Genomic DNA, 16,751 nt, shown 5'->3' with positions numbered 1-16,751 from the left:
AAAAATTAAATAAGTTTTTATCAGTTTTATATAATTTTTCACATTTACTTAATTGCTTTGAAATTTTCTGTTTTGAATCAAATCAAAGTCAAATCATATCAAAATCTGTTGGCATATATTTTTGATTTTTTTAAAAACGTATTTCTCTAGAAAAGTTTCGTTATTTTTGATTTCCTTTAACACACTCACGCTTTATTAGTAATGTAATTGTTTGGAAAGCGCACTAATACATACTTATACATACGTACAAACATGCATGCACACACATATCCACAGGCATTTGAGCGCATTGTCTGTAGCTACCACAGTACAGCGCACACATATGATACGCGTGTGTGTGTGAAAAGAAAAAAAGTTTGCTGTGTTGACTTTGCGCTAATTAAAAGAGAAATTGTTGAAGAATTTCACTTGAATTACTAGGTAAATCATCTTTCTTTTTYATTTYCCAGCATATGTTTTGCMGTGTGCGTGCTTATAAGCACAAGCTTATRCATATTTACACGATTTCAATGTGTAGGTAATTTGAAACACTATTTTTTGCCGAAGTCAAGGTTTTAATTAAATGAAAATAACATAATTTTTTATTAAAGAGTATTACGCCCAATCACTGTTTTCCGCAATGTAATTTAGGTGTTTTTGTTTTAGAGTGAACGACATACATATATTTTTAACATTGCCATGTAGTGCCAAATTTAATTGGAAAATTTTTTCGCCGAACAAAAAATCAAATTACAAGCCATTATCAAAAGGCGTATTTATTCACACAATTTTGGATATGGATTTTCTTCGWAAATAATTCCGGTTTTTTGGTGCTCAGTTTTTTTTATAAATGTTGGGTAGTCAAAAAAGTCGTTTTGTAGTTCTAATCAAATTTAAATTTAAACTTTTTTTTTTCTATACACAAAGAAATTAACAAACAAATGTGTACCATTTTGGTCTATCATTTTCTGCAATTTTTCAGCTTGAGACATAATTCCAGCAGTGTAAATCGMAATTTCGAAATTTCCAGAACGGAAGCGCGCCAACCATTGTTGTGCTACACGAACTGATACAACATCGTCTTCGTAAACTTGACAAATTTAATTGGTGGCTGGCGTGACAGTTTTTTATACGAAAATTTCAAAATATAGCCAGTTTATTCATTATTTTCCCGCATTTCTGAACAGCTGTAACTGTTGTTCAACTTCCACGAAGTTAATTTTTTTTTCTTTTTGGTTAAATGAAACCTGAAATGTCACCTTTCCAATAGTATATGGTATGACACAATGCGATTGGTAGCCCAAGAGATATATGTACCACTGCAACGACATTTATGGACAAAATACGAAAAGACTTTTTCGASACGTGTGGTGTTTTGCCGTCATCAGTCGCACATTTTTCCTTCAAATTTGTTGAGTAGTGTATTTTAGCGCCACCAACACTGATTTTTCGTATTTCACTGCAATTTTTATTTTTTTTTTGGATTTTTTTTCATTTTCATTTAAAATTTTCCAATTTTTATTTAATTTTTTTTAATTCCTGTGTGTTTTTCGTACTTGGTCACTTCTTAAACATTTGCGTTTACCACTTTATGCCTACTGTCATATGCATTTTCAGTCACTTCCGACATTTTAAGTGCATTTGCTGCATTCAGTTTGCGAAATTAACCGCAGACGAAAAAAAATTGAAGTAATACATTCACTATAGAGAATAAACTTATTTCTTAAAATGTTGAGAATGATTCTGCCTCGCACAATAGCCATAAGAGGTTAAATGTGTTCCCTTGGGCGAAAAACATCCTTTTTCAACARTTTTTTTCTCACATAAAAAATGAAAAATTTTATTAGAATTTTTTTTTTATTTTGCATCGCTCAACAATATTAAATAATTGTATGATATATGACTTGCACTTATGACATTCACACTTACCATGGCATACATACAGCATTTCACCACACGCCACCTTATTTTTAACAGTGCTTTTAACAAGCAGCGTGCACAGGCAAGTCGCCCTTCCAACTGCCGCGCAGCCAAGAGTGACTGCAGTGACACGACTTTTTGTCAGAAACTTCCCAAATAATTGTAATAGCTCGTAAACTGTTAGKTATAAGCATATACCGTTGTAACGATTCGCATGTGTGTGTGTCTAACGTTTCCTAGCAGCACTGGCTTGCAGCAATTGTCTGTGAATCGCTTGCATTTTACATATTTACAACGAGCAATTCACAGTTTTTACTATCATTTGCACAAATTGAGCATTTCGCCCAACACACCGCTGTGAGTGTATAAGTGTATATGTGTACGTATGCGTATATAAGTATCGGTGCGATTGTCAGTTAACAGTCTCTTACTGCTTGCCGCACGCATCGTTGGCAAAATGATCGGCAAACGATTTGAAAGCTAACGTTTTGCCACAAACTCTTTTTTGTTGTTATTGCATTTATAATTTGTATATAGCTCCCGCCACAAGCACACATAAATAGAAATGTCCACATTACCATATTCRGCTGTTGCTCAACTTGCTTGCCAGTACTCAGCAGGCACTTCATTTCATTTCTTTCACTTTTCTCCGCTCAGGTCCTCACTACCTCAGGCCTTCCTGCACTCGAGTTCGCATAATGAATGTCATTTAATTGTCAAGTGCAATACTCGTTTGTGCTGACCACAATTCGGCAATGCCCATAAATCTCCGATTAAGTGATTTCAACAGATAAATCATTTGTGAGAATAACAATTTGTATTTTGCAAATAACTAAACGACCGGATGCTTGACAAAATGCCTCATACCGCAAATGAAAACGAATTTCAGTTGATGAATTTCGAAATTTCGAAAATTCGAAAATTCAACGGTAAATGAAGCCAATAAAGGCTAGCCAAGAAATCGAAGTGTGTGCACAGAAATATGAAATCAAGTTGGATTGTGGCGTAAAATTGTCTATGCGTGCTGAAATWGCTGATAATGGCAATCAATAGCGTCCAGCAGCTACATCACCTAACTTTGGAGAGTCTTGCTGAAAATCTGCACACCACCTACGWTTTATCATATCTTATCTATAACTATGTGCATGCTTATATAAGCAATATAAGCATACTTGCCAGCAGAAGCATACTTACTCAGCAAAAATTTCTTACAAAACCTCTTCGAAAAGTCTTCATAAAAATAAGCAACGTTCCACTTTCTTTATTAAAAGCCTGCTCTTATCACTGCACTTTCAACTCTCAGATAAGTTTTCATCAATTAATTGATCACATTTTGACCCGCTTTCGCAAAAGCTCTTTAGCCATGCGTTTTCMCCCCTTCGCCATAGTTACAATACACTTGTGCTGCTTGAACCATTTGAGTGTAGGGTGCCACCGCTACTACTACTGTGCATCCACACAAAAGCACTGCCACAAACACAAACATAAATAAATAATATGTGCGTAAGATTAGAGCCGAGGTGTTGTTAAATATAAAAGTGAAACCAAAGTAACCGAGCAGCGCGCAACGCGTGCAACCCTTGGTAATTAAGACTAACAACTCAAGTTACCACAAGTGCTGGCTGCATGGCGGTGGCACTGGCGCTGGTGGTGGCGTTGTGCGCGGTGCCTTGGCGGCAGCTTGCTTAGATAGGGGAAAAGTAAGAAAGAAACAAACTTTGTAATAAAAACTTTGTGCTGCATTGTTTTAGCGCCCACATACATGCACGGTAGTATGGGTGCGTGTGTGTTTGAAAAGTTATTTATCTTGCAAAAAGGACTCTAGCACTTGATTTACAACCACACACATGAAACCCCAACCGCAAAATGTGTGCATAAGAGAAAGAGCAACAGTAAAATACAAACCCTAGTTAGTGCTCCTACAGTACTTTTTATACATATGTATACCTAAACATCTAAATACTCAGTGTGCCGACGAGTAAAGGCGTTATGCTGATCTGGTTTTAAGGCGTTTCGAATCGAACTAGTGCCGTTACTACTTTCACTCACAGGAATATTTATACTCTGAACAATTTTTCAGATAGCAAACCAAAACTCTGCACACGCCCTTGTATCATAAATAAGCTGCTGTTTTGTTGGAACGTCCAATATTGGACTACTATATCATATAGCTGCCCTACGAAATGAGCGCTCGTAAGAAATTGCTTGTATGGAGAGATATTTTGAAGAAATTCGGTTTGCTCTCTAAGACATCAGTGGAATGTAAGAAGAAATTATTCAAATCCGAAAATCTTTTTTATTTTTATTTTAAATAAGTTGCAGTAAGAGTTTTTAGCTCTTCTACGAGTAGCCTATTTGAATTAGCGCTTTCGACTATACCTTCGACCCCTCTTAACTAGGCTTTATACTGTTCTGCATATGCCGCTTTCGACTATACCCTCGACCCCTCTTAACTAGGCTTTATACCGTTCTGCATATGCCAAGCAGATTGATCTATTGATTGATTTGTTCAACTTTCGCAAACTGTTCTCATAAATTATATATAATTAAATATAATATTTCATGAAATAAATATCAAAATTCAAAATAYCTAGTAAAGTATAGCATACTTTTAGGGATAAATGCATTTTGCGGATTTTTACAATATTTTAAAGAAAAAATAGCGTGCCACGATTAAAGTTTTACTACAAATAATACCCTGGCACCGCTTAAGCCTTTAGTGGCCTGCTAAAAAAAAACTTTACAGACTTTATAAAAAATAGTATAAAATCATTTATTTAAAAAAAATATCGCGATATCGGGAGCTGCTTGATTAGATAGTGCTTCAAAATTGTTCCTGGTAAAGTTGTACTAAAACGATTTTATTAGTTTGCATTGCTTTGGTCCCTGCGCTGAAATCAAGCACGAAAATACAACATTTTTTGGGTTCACAAAAACTTGCCACAATCGGAAACTGATCGAGTCACTTGACTATCGAAACTATCGAACAATTTAGAGCCTGWAATCACTTTTTAATTATAAAGTCATTTCCGCTCTGAAATTTTTCCTGCTGGGCCCTTCACTTTACACCTTCTTTCTTTATGTCTGTCCTRGGTTATTTATATATTTTTTTTTATGCGTTTGTCTATGTGCCCGCACACTGCTTGTTTAGTTTGTTGCTGATTCAATTTTACTGCTTGTCCATACACTTGTAAGCGCCTGTCTTACTTGCCACCCACACATACACATACAACCATCCCTTACTCTGCACTTTTTGCATCACTACCTTACTACATTTTGTTTTTGCTTGTGCCTTGCAAGCGCTTGCACCGCTAAGTGCACAGAGGAAAAATGAATTTGCAAGAAATGAGTAAACAACTAAACTACAATAAACCACAATTGCACACCCCACACGCCACACGCAAGACACACAAAACACCAACTTGCCACACGTAACAAGTACGGTTTGAGCCGCTATGCGGCGGGCAGGTGCTATGGGAACCACAGCCCACATTCATGAGGCCTTTCTGTGGCACACTCAAGTACACTATTGACCCTAAAAGGCTGAGCGGCATTGCCAACAGCACTGCCAAGCAACGCGGCACAAGTGCACCTCAGCCTAAACGGCGTGGGCGTTTGTGTGGCATAAATTTTGGCGCATAAACTGTTTGGGTGTGGGCCTCCATATGATTTAGTTGCGCGTTTAAGTGATGACAACGTGCTTTTGTTTGTGTACTGTGAGCTATGAACTATATAAAAATAAATCAAGGTCAATGCTGAGTGCAGCAGCGTATTGCAAAGTGCCGTTAAATGTGYCACATTACTTTTTTCTATTGTGCTTTAAGCTGATTTTAAACTTTCACTAAACATTTTACTTTTGTTCTCCTTACAGACTTTCCCGACCCGGTGAAGAACTGCACGGCCTACAATGCCACCGCCAACTCCATACAAATACAGTGCATCGCCGGCTATGACGGCGGCATACCGCAGCACTTTCACGTGCAAATCAAGGACGAACTCACCAATCAAATACTCTACAACACTTCCTACAAGTACGCTGAGTTCACCGTCAAGCGACTGCCGAGCGATTCGGTCTTCGTGATACGCGTAACGGCCGTGAACGCGCAAGGACCGAGCAAAGTGTCATACCGCGTGCGCGGACGTACACTCTCCGCACCGCTGCTACGCACGGCCTCCTCCACCGCTGTGTTGGTGCAGCTGACACCGCTGCTCGGCGCTTTGCTGGGCATTGTCGCCACAGTCGTGTTGATCGCTATCTGCATTGTGATTTTCCTACGTGTACGCCCGAAGGCGACGCGTCGCCCGAACGGTGATACCACCACCACGGAGGCGGATAAGGGTAGCGCCGAGCCGCTGTCGCGTAACATGGGCAGCCATTCGAGTTTGGAGGACAAAAATCCCGATGTTGTGCCGCAGGAGACTAACAGCGAGGAYGAGTTTCACTTGGAGGAGAAGGCGTTCGATCGGCTGAACATYGAGTCGCAGCGCATACTGTACACGCCACCGACGCGCATTAATACGGCGTCGCCGCCACCGCCTTCGCTGTCGCCCACATTCGGCAAGCAGGTGAGTGCTGATTGATATCACGCATATACATACATACATATCTATATGTAGTTGTAACAAAAGTAAAGGCAATTGATTATCATTAAATACTGTTCGATTAGAAACACACATGAAATCAGTTAAAAAACTGGCAGTCATGTTYTCTCAGCATTTTAGGAAAGCCTTGTCACAAGCACCCAAACACAAGCGCGCTCTCTCTGCTCCAATCTGTTATAGTTTTGTCTACTCATAATGTCCTACTCATGTGATTCAAGTTAGCTCTCGGCGCTTAAGCTAATTAATATTGTTGTCAACAAGGCTGCTTATAACCTTTGGCGTAGCCGCGCAGCAAGCTTCGACGCTTATAAAATAAACAAGTTTGCTTAACAAAGTAACTTTTCGGCAACGCTTCAACGCTTCAACGCCTCAAAGTATGTGAAAAGAGTTGTTGTCTAATCTGATTTAACAATCTTCTGAGTGACCCCGAAAAAGGCAGGCTACTTAGGCGGTCGCAAAAGTTCTGTGAAAGTTTCGGCGTACTGTGGTGTTTATAGAAGAATGAGGGAGGGCAGTGGTGTAACTGTTTGTGAAAGGTTGAAAATGTGCAAAATGTTGAGGAGGGTATAAGTTATGATAATAGTTTAAAAATGTGATATGTTGACATTGATGATTAAATGGCTTTTGTAGGTCRATTCCACTTATTATTTGAGTGATTACTATTTGATTCGAGCATACCAGCAATAATATTATTTTAGAAATATTAGAATTTTAGCTAAAATAATAGTTTTATTGTAGGCTTTAAAGAGTTATTTTTGGAGAATCTTTATTGTTTTCTTGGCCTGCAACAAAATATTGAGTAGTCGAAAAAGTCTGTTCGTATTTTGTTAATAGATGTCGTTGCGGGCGTATATCTCGTCATACTATACAGTGTAGGAAAGGCAGACCTTAAGTTTCATTGAACCAAAAAAACTTAAATTCGAGAAAGTTTAAAAGAGTTACAGCTATTCAAAAATGATTGAAAATAATCAAGAAATTCGCTACCCATAGATTTTAAGCCAATATTATAGTAATGCTTCTGAAAATCTAATAATTACTTTTGGATTATGTTTTTCTCTGTCTTGAAAAATATAAGTTCGAAAAATTTTGTTCGAAAAATTTGTTTGAAATTTTTTTGCGATTTTTCACTTAAACCTAAAAAAATGTAAACATACCAAATAAAGGTACAAAATAAATCCTCCATCTGCCAATTAGCTGCCCTCTTTACTTTTATAAGAATTTATTATTTAAGTGGTTTTGTGTATGACAACAACAAAATTGTATGCTTAGCACATTTGCAGTGCTGTTGCTGTTGTTTTACTGAACTATTTGATAAACTGTCAACAGCGCGAAACAATTTTCCGTTGTCATCGTCATTGTCAACATCGTCTACAGTTTTTGCACCCAGCAATTTTCGAGCAGACGCTGACRGCCATGCCACAGCCCCTAATCTATTTGTTCATATGTATTTGAGATTTATATAGGCTTGCCATATATAAGTATTCCGATCATATTGACAGGTTTATTTCATTTTATAGCCTCCTTCTGTAGAAACAATGTCATCGGCATTATATTGCGGCCTAAATGGCCTATTATTGCAGTTTCTTCCACTTGCTTGTGTCGCGCTGTCATTATTTACTGATTGACAGYTTTTGCCCCTTATAACTTGTGGTGTCTTTTGAGCCCGCTTTTCGTTATATTTCCGTTATTTAATGATAACTTCGATGTAGTTGCTTTGTTTGTGTATTTGCAATGACATTCTTATTATATATGCGTGTAGATAATAACCGGCGACTGCTTCTTAAAAATTCTGGCGCTGAAAATTATGCTTCGTTATAGCTTGCTTTGTCATTCACACCACTTGCGATGRCACGCAATGTTGTTGTTGTTATCATATATTGATAGCACTTACCAGCACACTTGTCTTCGGCAGCATAAAAGCGTGTCAAAGCGGAAGCGTACACTCTKCACTTACAAGCGCGTGTCAAAAAGCGCAAAAGTCCATGCTGTGTGGTAACAACGCATACGCCTTGTTGTGCTTGCTGTCTTCAACAATGATTCTCCGTCATCGTTGCTGGAAACTCATTGTCTTCTATGGCGGAAATGCGTGCTCGGCCGCTAACTTCTGGCTCTTGGGGCACACACACACACATATACCTGTGTGTATATGGAAAAACAAAACGCAAGAAAGCGCCGCAGCAGTGAGTGAGGGGAAGCGGATGCGGAAAGTAGATACTTTCGTCAGTTAGCGGCTGAGAAAGCGGCAAAGTGCTGCGAAAACATGACAATCATGCGAGTACGGCAAAGTGGTCAGCACATAGGTGACTCGCACATAATAAATAACTCTACATAYRTATAAATATATATACTTGTATATCAAAGTTTCACTCATACATGCATTTATCGTAACGGGTATTAACATCACAGCATATGTGTGATGTGCGCCTTGCAGATAGGCTACAATTTTTTGGCAGCTAACTAGAGCACCCCACTTTGTTTTTATGCCACTGATTATTATGGCCTGTTAACAACCACATGGATAAATACATAAGAGCACACACTTGTATCTATATAGTTTTCAAATATTTGCCACACAGCATATGTAAATATGTGCGTGTTTGCGAACTCAGTTGTCAGGGTTCAATTTTGTTGACAATATCCTCAACTACACAACCACACACACACACACATACAACTAAAACATCCGTCTGAAAGTATGGTTGCAAGTGTGTCAGCGTTCATTGTTTCTGTCATTCAAGTAATTTTGTGYCGAACCCTTAACGAACAATCCATGCCAAGATATGACACACTTCGGAGAATTCGCTTTGTTTGCWCATAGTAAGCCGCACAAACTAGCATAAGTACAACAACTGCATATTTATAGATGTGTGTGTATAGACATATCATGTTTTTGCTGGCTATTGGTCGATATTGCTCATACCCATTGTCGGAGCTTAATTAAAGTGCCTTAATTGCGGTTAATTTGTTGCAAGTTATTCCAAGTCGTAGCAGCAGAGCGCTCGACCTAACAATCTCGGCACGCGCTGGAGTGTATCATTATGACAGAAAAATATCTATGAGCACATAACTGTATATATTTATATATTTATATATACCAGTATATACATATACATCATGAATATAAATGTTTGTAAATATGTATGCAGCTGTGCTTCAGTTCAGGCATTCGAACGTCAGGCGTATTCCTTACCCGGTCTCACAATGCAATTACAATAATGTAGGTCTGCATCTGTGCTAATTTGGGAAATTGGCAGCAAAGAGTTATTACTTGTGGATGAGTGAGCTATTTACTACTCCTTTTCTGCTTTTGTTTTCGGTTTATAATTGTGCTGCTCTTGTGACAAATTACATTCTGTTTGCATATTGCGTCTATGGTTAATATAAATCGGCAGCTGAGTAGTGTGTGCTGTGATTTTCAGCTCAAATTTTGCTGATTTTATTTTGAAAGGTTTCTCTAATTTGTCCCAACGCTTGATTGTGTGAATGGCAACTCAATTAAGGCAGTTTGGTACAAGTGTTTGTGGTTATAATGAGTAAACTTTTTCAAAGTGTTTTAAAATACTTTCGAGTWAGTTTTGTTACGGTATTGGAATACAAAAATGAATGCGAATTAAAACAGAAAAAAACCGTTAATTTCAGTTGCTCCGTACASCTTMACAAGTGTTTTCTTGTAACATAAAGCATATAAAAATATTTTTTCTTAATTTTTAGCATTCAGCTTGTATGGCAGCTATATGCTAGAGTGAACCGATCTGAACAATTTTTACGAAGGTTGCAGCATTACTTTAGATAATAATCACTGCCAAATTTGCCAACTGTGGATATCTTGTCAAATAAAAAAGTTTTCCATACAAAAACTTTATTTTGAATAGTTAGTTTGTATGACAGCTATATGAAATACCGATCGGATATTAACAATTTCTTCGGAGATTACATTACTAGCCATGAGAATAACCCGTGCCAAGGTGTGTGTGAATATCTTTACAAATAAGAAAACTTTCCATACAAAAACTTGCTTTGGAGCGGTCAGCTTGTATGGCAACTATATGCTAGAGTGAACCGATCTGAACAATTTTTACGAAGCTTGTGCCAATATTTTAGGCTATAATTCCTGCCAAATTTCGTGTGGATATCTTGTCAAATAAAAAGTCTTGCCATACTTGTTTAAACCCAGTACTTAAATGGTAAAGAAATCAGTGAAATAGAATAAAATAAAAATATATAAGTTTAAGAACGTGAAACTGCATTTTTTTATGCTTCATTTAGCGAAATCTCATATGTCACCGGCAAGAGCAGTTCATTCATTCTCAATCCGCCACCCATCAAATTTGCCGTCATTTTCGTTTCTGTGTTAAACAAATGCGCGTCTGCTGTAACTCATTTTTATGACACAACATTTCCATCTTCCATATTATTTATGTGCATTCATACTCCATACATGTCTCTACCACCTTCACTACATTTAATAATTTGTGTGCATATGTATATATTTAGCCCATATGTGTGCCACTGACAAGCATTACAACTGCGCGGCACCTACGCAAATCCACTACACACACAAATGTCACACATTCATTGTCAGCATACTTGCGCATACATTTGTTGACACTCACCTACATTTATATGCATGTACTTGCGCCAACACACACACAAACACCGCATTTGAGTTCATAACCGAAATTGAATTGAATTCTTTGCGTTGACAATTTTATTAGTTTGTTTGCAATATTTCATTGGTAAATAAATTTATTAACCACGCCAGCCGCACCGCGTGCATATAGTTGAAGGTGCTGTAGCCAACAACAATTTTTGTGTCTCTTGTTCTTGAGGCATGCCACACTTCTCGATTTMAATGTTGTTACGCTTGATAGGCATGTTTTCGATTTGTTTTTGTTATTATTTTCGATCGTTTTCGTGTGATTGYGAGCTTTCTCTTGCTGTCACTCAGTACATTTTCCCCCTGTGAACACGTCAACGTCGCGCTGCTGCGACACCTGTCAATTCCGCATGTACAAAGTAGTGAGGCTCACTGTTTGCCTCACTCCTTTATGCTTAGTTTAACACATTCTCTTCTGGGAGTTCTTTGCAGTTTTKGCCGTAAGCGCTTAACTCTGCTGTTTCCATTCTTTGCCTGTGTATTTCACTGCTTTGAGCACTCGACTTTTTCAGCAACTTTTTGTCAAAATTAAATAAATTGCCTGCTTGTTGCGAATGCAGCACCAAACTTCARAAGAATCTCCTTTTTGCTCACGGCAGAGTGCTTCCTGTGCTTATTTTTTGTATTTCTTGCTAAACCTGTATGCCAATACGTTTGAGAAAAACTGCTGTGCGCGCACCTGACAGCCTGCTAAGTGCTGAGTTTCGCACTTTCTTTGTGCAAAAACGTTTGGAGAAGGCAAGCAGCTGCAAAAAGTGCCAACAAAGGACGCGTATGTGCGCTGTGTAAAAACGTACGAGAAAAAAAATAAATTTGTTGCTATGTTTGTTGCGCTAACAATTATTTGAAGAAAATAAAGTCGTTAAGTCCAGCTGTGCTGCTAATTTTCTGGCTTGCTTTACTTGAAAATCACACATTTTGTGGAACGAACCAAGCATTTACCACCTGCAAGCTGCCCTCAAGCATACTTCCATGGAAGGGCTTAAAATAGCGTCAACTTTGACTAATCCTTAACGCACACATATCTGACTGTGTCTGCGTCAAGGCGTGGTGCTCCCATTACCAAACGCCACGGCGTATGAGCAACATTTTTTGTYTAGTATGCAAAATATTGCTTTTGGCAAACTTTTCAACACAGAATTTAACACGGAATTCAGCATTATGTGTGGAAACTTTGCACAACCGACTAATGCCAACACGTGCGCACGAAACGTATGCATGTATGTATATGTATAGGCACGCACACCAATGACGGCCATATCAGCGCCATGGAAACGATTGACTTGCGCCAGCGCTCATTTCACCGACACTCATATGTATTGAGGTGTGTGTGTTTTTATGCTACTTTTTTGCGTCAACTTCATCGGGCATTTGCGCGCTGTGCAAAGTCACAATAACGAAATCGTTGTCACGTTCTATCGAGACATAAAGGTGAAGCACACGCACACACACACATGCAGGTGTACTTTGTGTTTGGCTCAAGCGCTGYTCTAACGGCCAAGTTTGAGTAAGCACCGCAATCGATGGCAGCCAACACAACACAATGAAATGCCAGCAAATACTAGCGAACAAGAAGTCAAATGTCAAATGAATGCCAAACGAAATAAAACGACAATAACGACGCCCCACTCCCGGCGTACGTGCAAGTGTACACTCAACGGTGTTGGGCCTCAGATCTGCAGCACATGTGTGTGTATGTTCTCAATTTTATGTGCKCGCTTAAGTTATTGCCGCCATTTGGTGTGTACAAACTCTSTTATATATGGCACATACGTGTGTGYTATTTATTCAGTTGCGTCAATATTTTTGTATGTAAATCGTCCGTCGATTTAGTGAATTAGATAAATTTGGGCGCACAATTGCTCACGCCGCGCACGCTCAACGTTGTCTGGCAGCTGATGCAATTACCAGACGTTTGTCTTGTTAGAAAATGGCTGATCATTTTTGCGCTTTAGATGGACATGAGCTGTAAATATTGTATGAGTGTGAAGGCAACTGTGGCTGAAAGAAATATTTTATATTGTAATGTCCCTGACTCAGACGTCAAATTAAAGTGCGCGTTTGACATTTTGTAGGACATRTCTTAGTTGACTGTCTGAGAGGAAATCAATAACAATTATTTTACACCTCATTACAAGACAGCTGCCAGTTATTTAAAGTGCATTTCTGTGAGGTGAAAAATTGCCTGGGTTGGATGTCAGCTAAGGCTTCTGCAGTGATATGAATCATGATATAAAAATGTATATAAAGAGCTTGAAAAAACGGTAACTTCGACTGCATGGAAGCTATATTGCCTTACACAGGTACACGTATTACAGAATAAGTGAGTATAACAAGCTATTTTGTGGATTYTGGTYGATTAGTTTATATGGCAGCTATAAGCTATAGTAGTTAAAACTGAAGGATTTCTTCAGAGCTTGTAGYTATGTGTCAAGTTATAATATGTGTTAAATTTTGTGAGGATATCTTGTCAAATAAAAATGTTTCCCATACAAGGACTTGRGTTAATTTGGTCAWTTTGTATGGCAGCTATATGCTATAGTTGTGCGATCTGAATAATTTCTATGGAGATTATTGATATTTCTTAAATAATAATGTATGCAAAAATTCGTGAAGATAACTTCTCATTTAAACAATGTATCCATACAAGGACTTGAGTTTGATCGATATATTTGTATGGCAGCTGTAGGTCATATCTACACGATCTGAATAATTCATTCGCAGATTGTTGCTATACTTTAAATAATAATAAGTGTTRAATTTCGTCGCAATACCTGGATGATTAAAAAAGGTTTCCTAACTAGCATTTGAGTTGTATCGGCCATTTGGTATGGCAGTTATATGCTATAGTTGTKCGATTTGAAAAATTGTTTCGCAGATTGTAGCTATGTCGTAAATAAAAAATTGTGTTAAATTTCGTGCCTATACCTAAACAAATAAAAAGTTTTCCGTACAAGCACTTCAGTTGTATCAGTCAATTTGCATGGCGGCTATATGCTATAGTAATCCATTATAGCCGGCTCCAACAGATAAGCAGGTTTTTCGTGAGAAAAGTGCATGTAAAATATTTCAGATCCGTAGCTCAAAAAATTGTTAAAAAACACTGCTTAGTCGACTCAGTTCATCACATTGATCATTAACTTGCAGCTTGTAATTACCGTTCCATCAATTTTTACCCCCAGATTGCAGACATCAATTTTCATTTAYCGCAAATTTATTTCCAATATGCACGAAAGAAACTGCCACACTTCTGCGCCACAGCTACATGTGTGCGTTTGTGTGTGTGCCTGGGCGACTGTTCCCAGGYGAATTAGCATTATTGGCCGACTTATGTTCGCATGTCAAGTGAGTGTGAATTTGGTTTGTTAAGCCTAAGTAGAACTTAACTTTAGCTCGTACATAAATGTATAAAAAAAACAACAATAACAACAAATAACAAGAGCACACAGCATATGTGTGCGTATGAGCTTAWAAAGGTAACACAAGCATACTTAGCAGTTAAGTTGTGTTCGGGTCACTTTGCATAATTCAGTATTAATAATGCTGTACAAGCATAAAAGTTGTATGTTTTCAACAAAGCAACAAAGTTGTGCACCATTACTCCCGCTACACGAACGTTATGGTACACCCAAGGGATGCGAGCTTATTATTAGTGAAGAGTGACCAGCACGACCCACCGGGCGTATGAGCAACATGYGCGCGAAGAAGGCACTATTGGGCACAGAGCCGTGTTAGGTATAGTGTGACAAGTTGCCTTTTGCTTTTAATACCTACTAARTGCAAATGCTAAGTGAAGCGCAAAAGGGTTGCATAACAGACCAGAGTAAATTAGTAGTAGTGCATAGACATGTAAAGATAACAGTGAACGGGAGCGCGAGTGTGGGCTATGAAAATAGATTGCTACCGGAATTAGCATAATTTAAATAAAATTTGCTTTTAAAAACGCCTAAATATTTAAAATGGTCACTTGCACCGGCAACACGTGTACGCCCTTTGGCGCACATATAATGAAAAGTATGGCATAACTAAGCAGCACTTTGAAATTATTAACAAATTCATACTTTATGCACTCACGAGYATTCAATTCATTTACTAATACCACACACTCTGTATTCTTTGCAGTATGGCGAACTCTCGCTCACCACCAATCCCGCCTTCAGCCTCTACAACACGCCGCAGCGCGCGCCCGCCGCTCAACGCCCCGTCTACACYGCACCACCGCCGCTGCTGTCCACACGCACGCCACCCAACATCTACACACGCATACCCGGCCGCTCCTACCTGCCCGCCTACGARACGCGCACCTCACCCACCTCGCCCTACGGCTCGACCACCACCTGCACCATACCGCTGCTYAGCGGCCAATCCAACGGCTCTCTACAAACGAACAGCAGCACGCTGGGCAGCACTTCAGGCGGCGTCGGCACCGGCGGCATGGGCGGTGGCAGTCTCACCAGCAACGCCAGCAGCGGCATGCATTGCAACACCTTGCCACATCCGGGCGCTTTGCAGCATCACGCCTCGGCGGCCGCAGCTGCCGCRGCGGTGGCATCCATGACGACAAATGGCATGCCCTCGGCGCTCACCTCATCGATGACATCGGGGAATATTAGCATGGCCGCAACGCAGTCGCTGCTYACATCGCCGCGCACACATAACGGCGCCGGCGTAGGGGGAGCTGGTGGCGGCTCACTCGGCGGCATGAGCATGGGCATGTCAGCGGCTACAGCAGCGGCAGCGACGGGCGGCATGCCGTTACTCAACTCATCGTCCGCGTTGCTGGGCAGCGGCAACTATGAGACAGTGGCCTCCTGAGAATTACCGAAAGATGACATTAAGTGTCAATTTGTATGCATTGGGGGGAGTAGTACGTGTACGAGCAACGCGGAGCGCACCACRATCGTCTAGTGAGGCGTGGGTGCACCAATGGAGAWGCGTAAGCGGTGGAGAAAATGCCGTCATGCGCGCATTGTGTAAATTACTTGTAATTTAAATACATACTTAGCAATAAGGCAGCTGAAGCAGGTTCACTGGTGGCAAAACGCAGGCCGAGCAAGAAGCAAGTGTAGTAAGTTTTGAAATTTGAAATTTAACTTTGACTTACTTGCAGAAATTACATATGTGTGCGCTTAGAAACAATTTTTTGTAGGAAAAAACAAATTCAGTTTCTAAATCATTGTTGAACTACTTGCACAAAGTACCTTAAGTAACTGCTAAAATATTTTTTTAGAGTAAAGTAAAATTTATATATAATTAAAGAAGAAATTTTATAAATTTAATGCAATTATTTCTTTGTCAGTTGGCACAAACGAGTTTCTAAATTTAGTTTTTAGTAMAAAAGTGTGCAGAAATGCCAGAAATCGGCGCGAATTGCGCAAAGTGAACAAACATATATAAGACTTCCAAACGAAATGCGTAGTTAAGTTATAGTGGAACCACTTAGTGCGATATATGAATGTATGTGTGTACTGTAAATCATAAAATGTACTTTAGATCTAGCCAACTACAACTACAACTACAGCTAAGGGCAATGCATTTATAAAACAAGTACCTTTACGCAAATCATATATAAATATCTATCTGTGTGTAAAAG

General features: G+C 39.2%; 1 protein-coding gene across 1 annotated transcript in view; it reads left to right on the top strand.

Moving 5' to 3' along the window:
• The window catches only part of LOC108966633, a 142,845-nt gene extending 126,646 nt beyond the window's left edge, over positions 1–16,199 (top strand). The window contains exons 11-12 of the mRNA XM_018929635.1: positions 5,771–6,465; positions 15,281–16,199. Of these exons, the coding sequence (XP_018785180.1) occupies positions 5,771–6,465; positions 15,281–15,973 (1,388 nt within the window). The 3' untranslated portion in view covers positions 15,974–16,199. The remainder of the gene's footprint in view (positions 1–5,770; positions 6,466–15,280) is intronic.
• The last annotated feature ends 552 nt before the right edge of the window (positions 16,200–16,751 follow it).

Source organism: Bactrocera latifrons, unplaced genomic scaffold (genome assembly GCF_001853355.1).
Source record: "Bactrocera latifrons isolate USDA-ARS-PBARC rearing strain unplaced genomic scaffold, ASM185335v1 scaffold_168, whole genome shotgun sequence".
Lineage (NCBI taxonomy): Eukaryota > Metazoa > Arthropoda > Insecta > Diptera > Tephritidae > Bactrocera > Bactrocera latifrons.
This window is presented reverse-complemented; position numbering and strand designations above follow the sequence as displayed.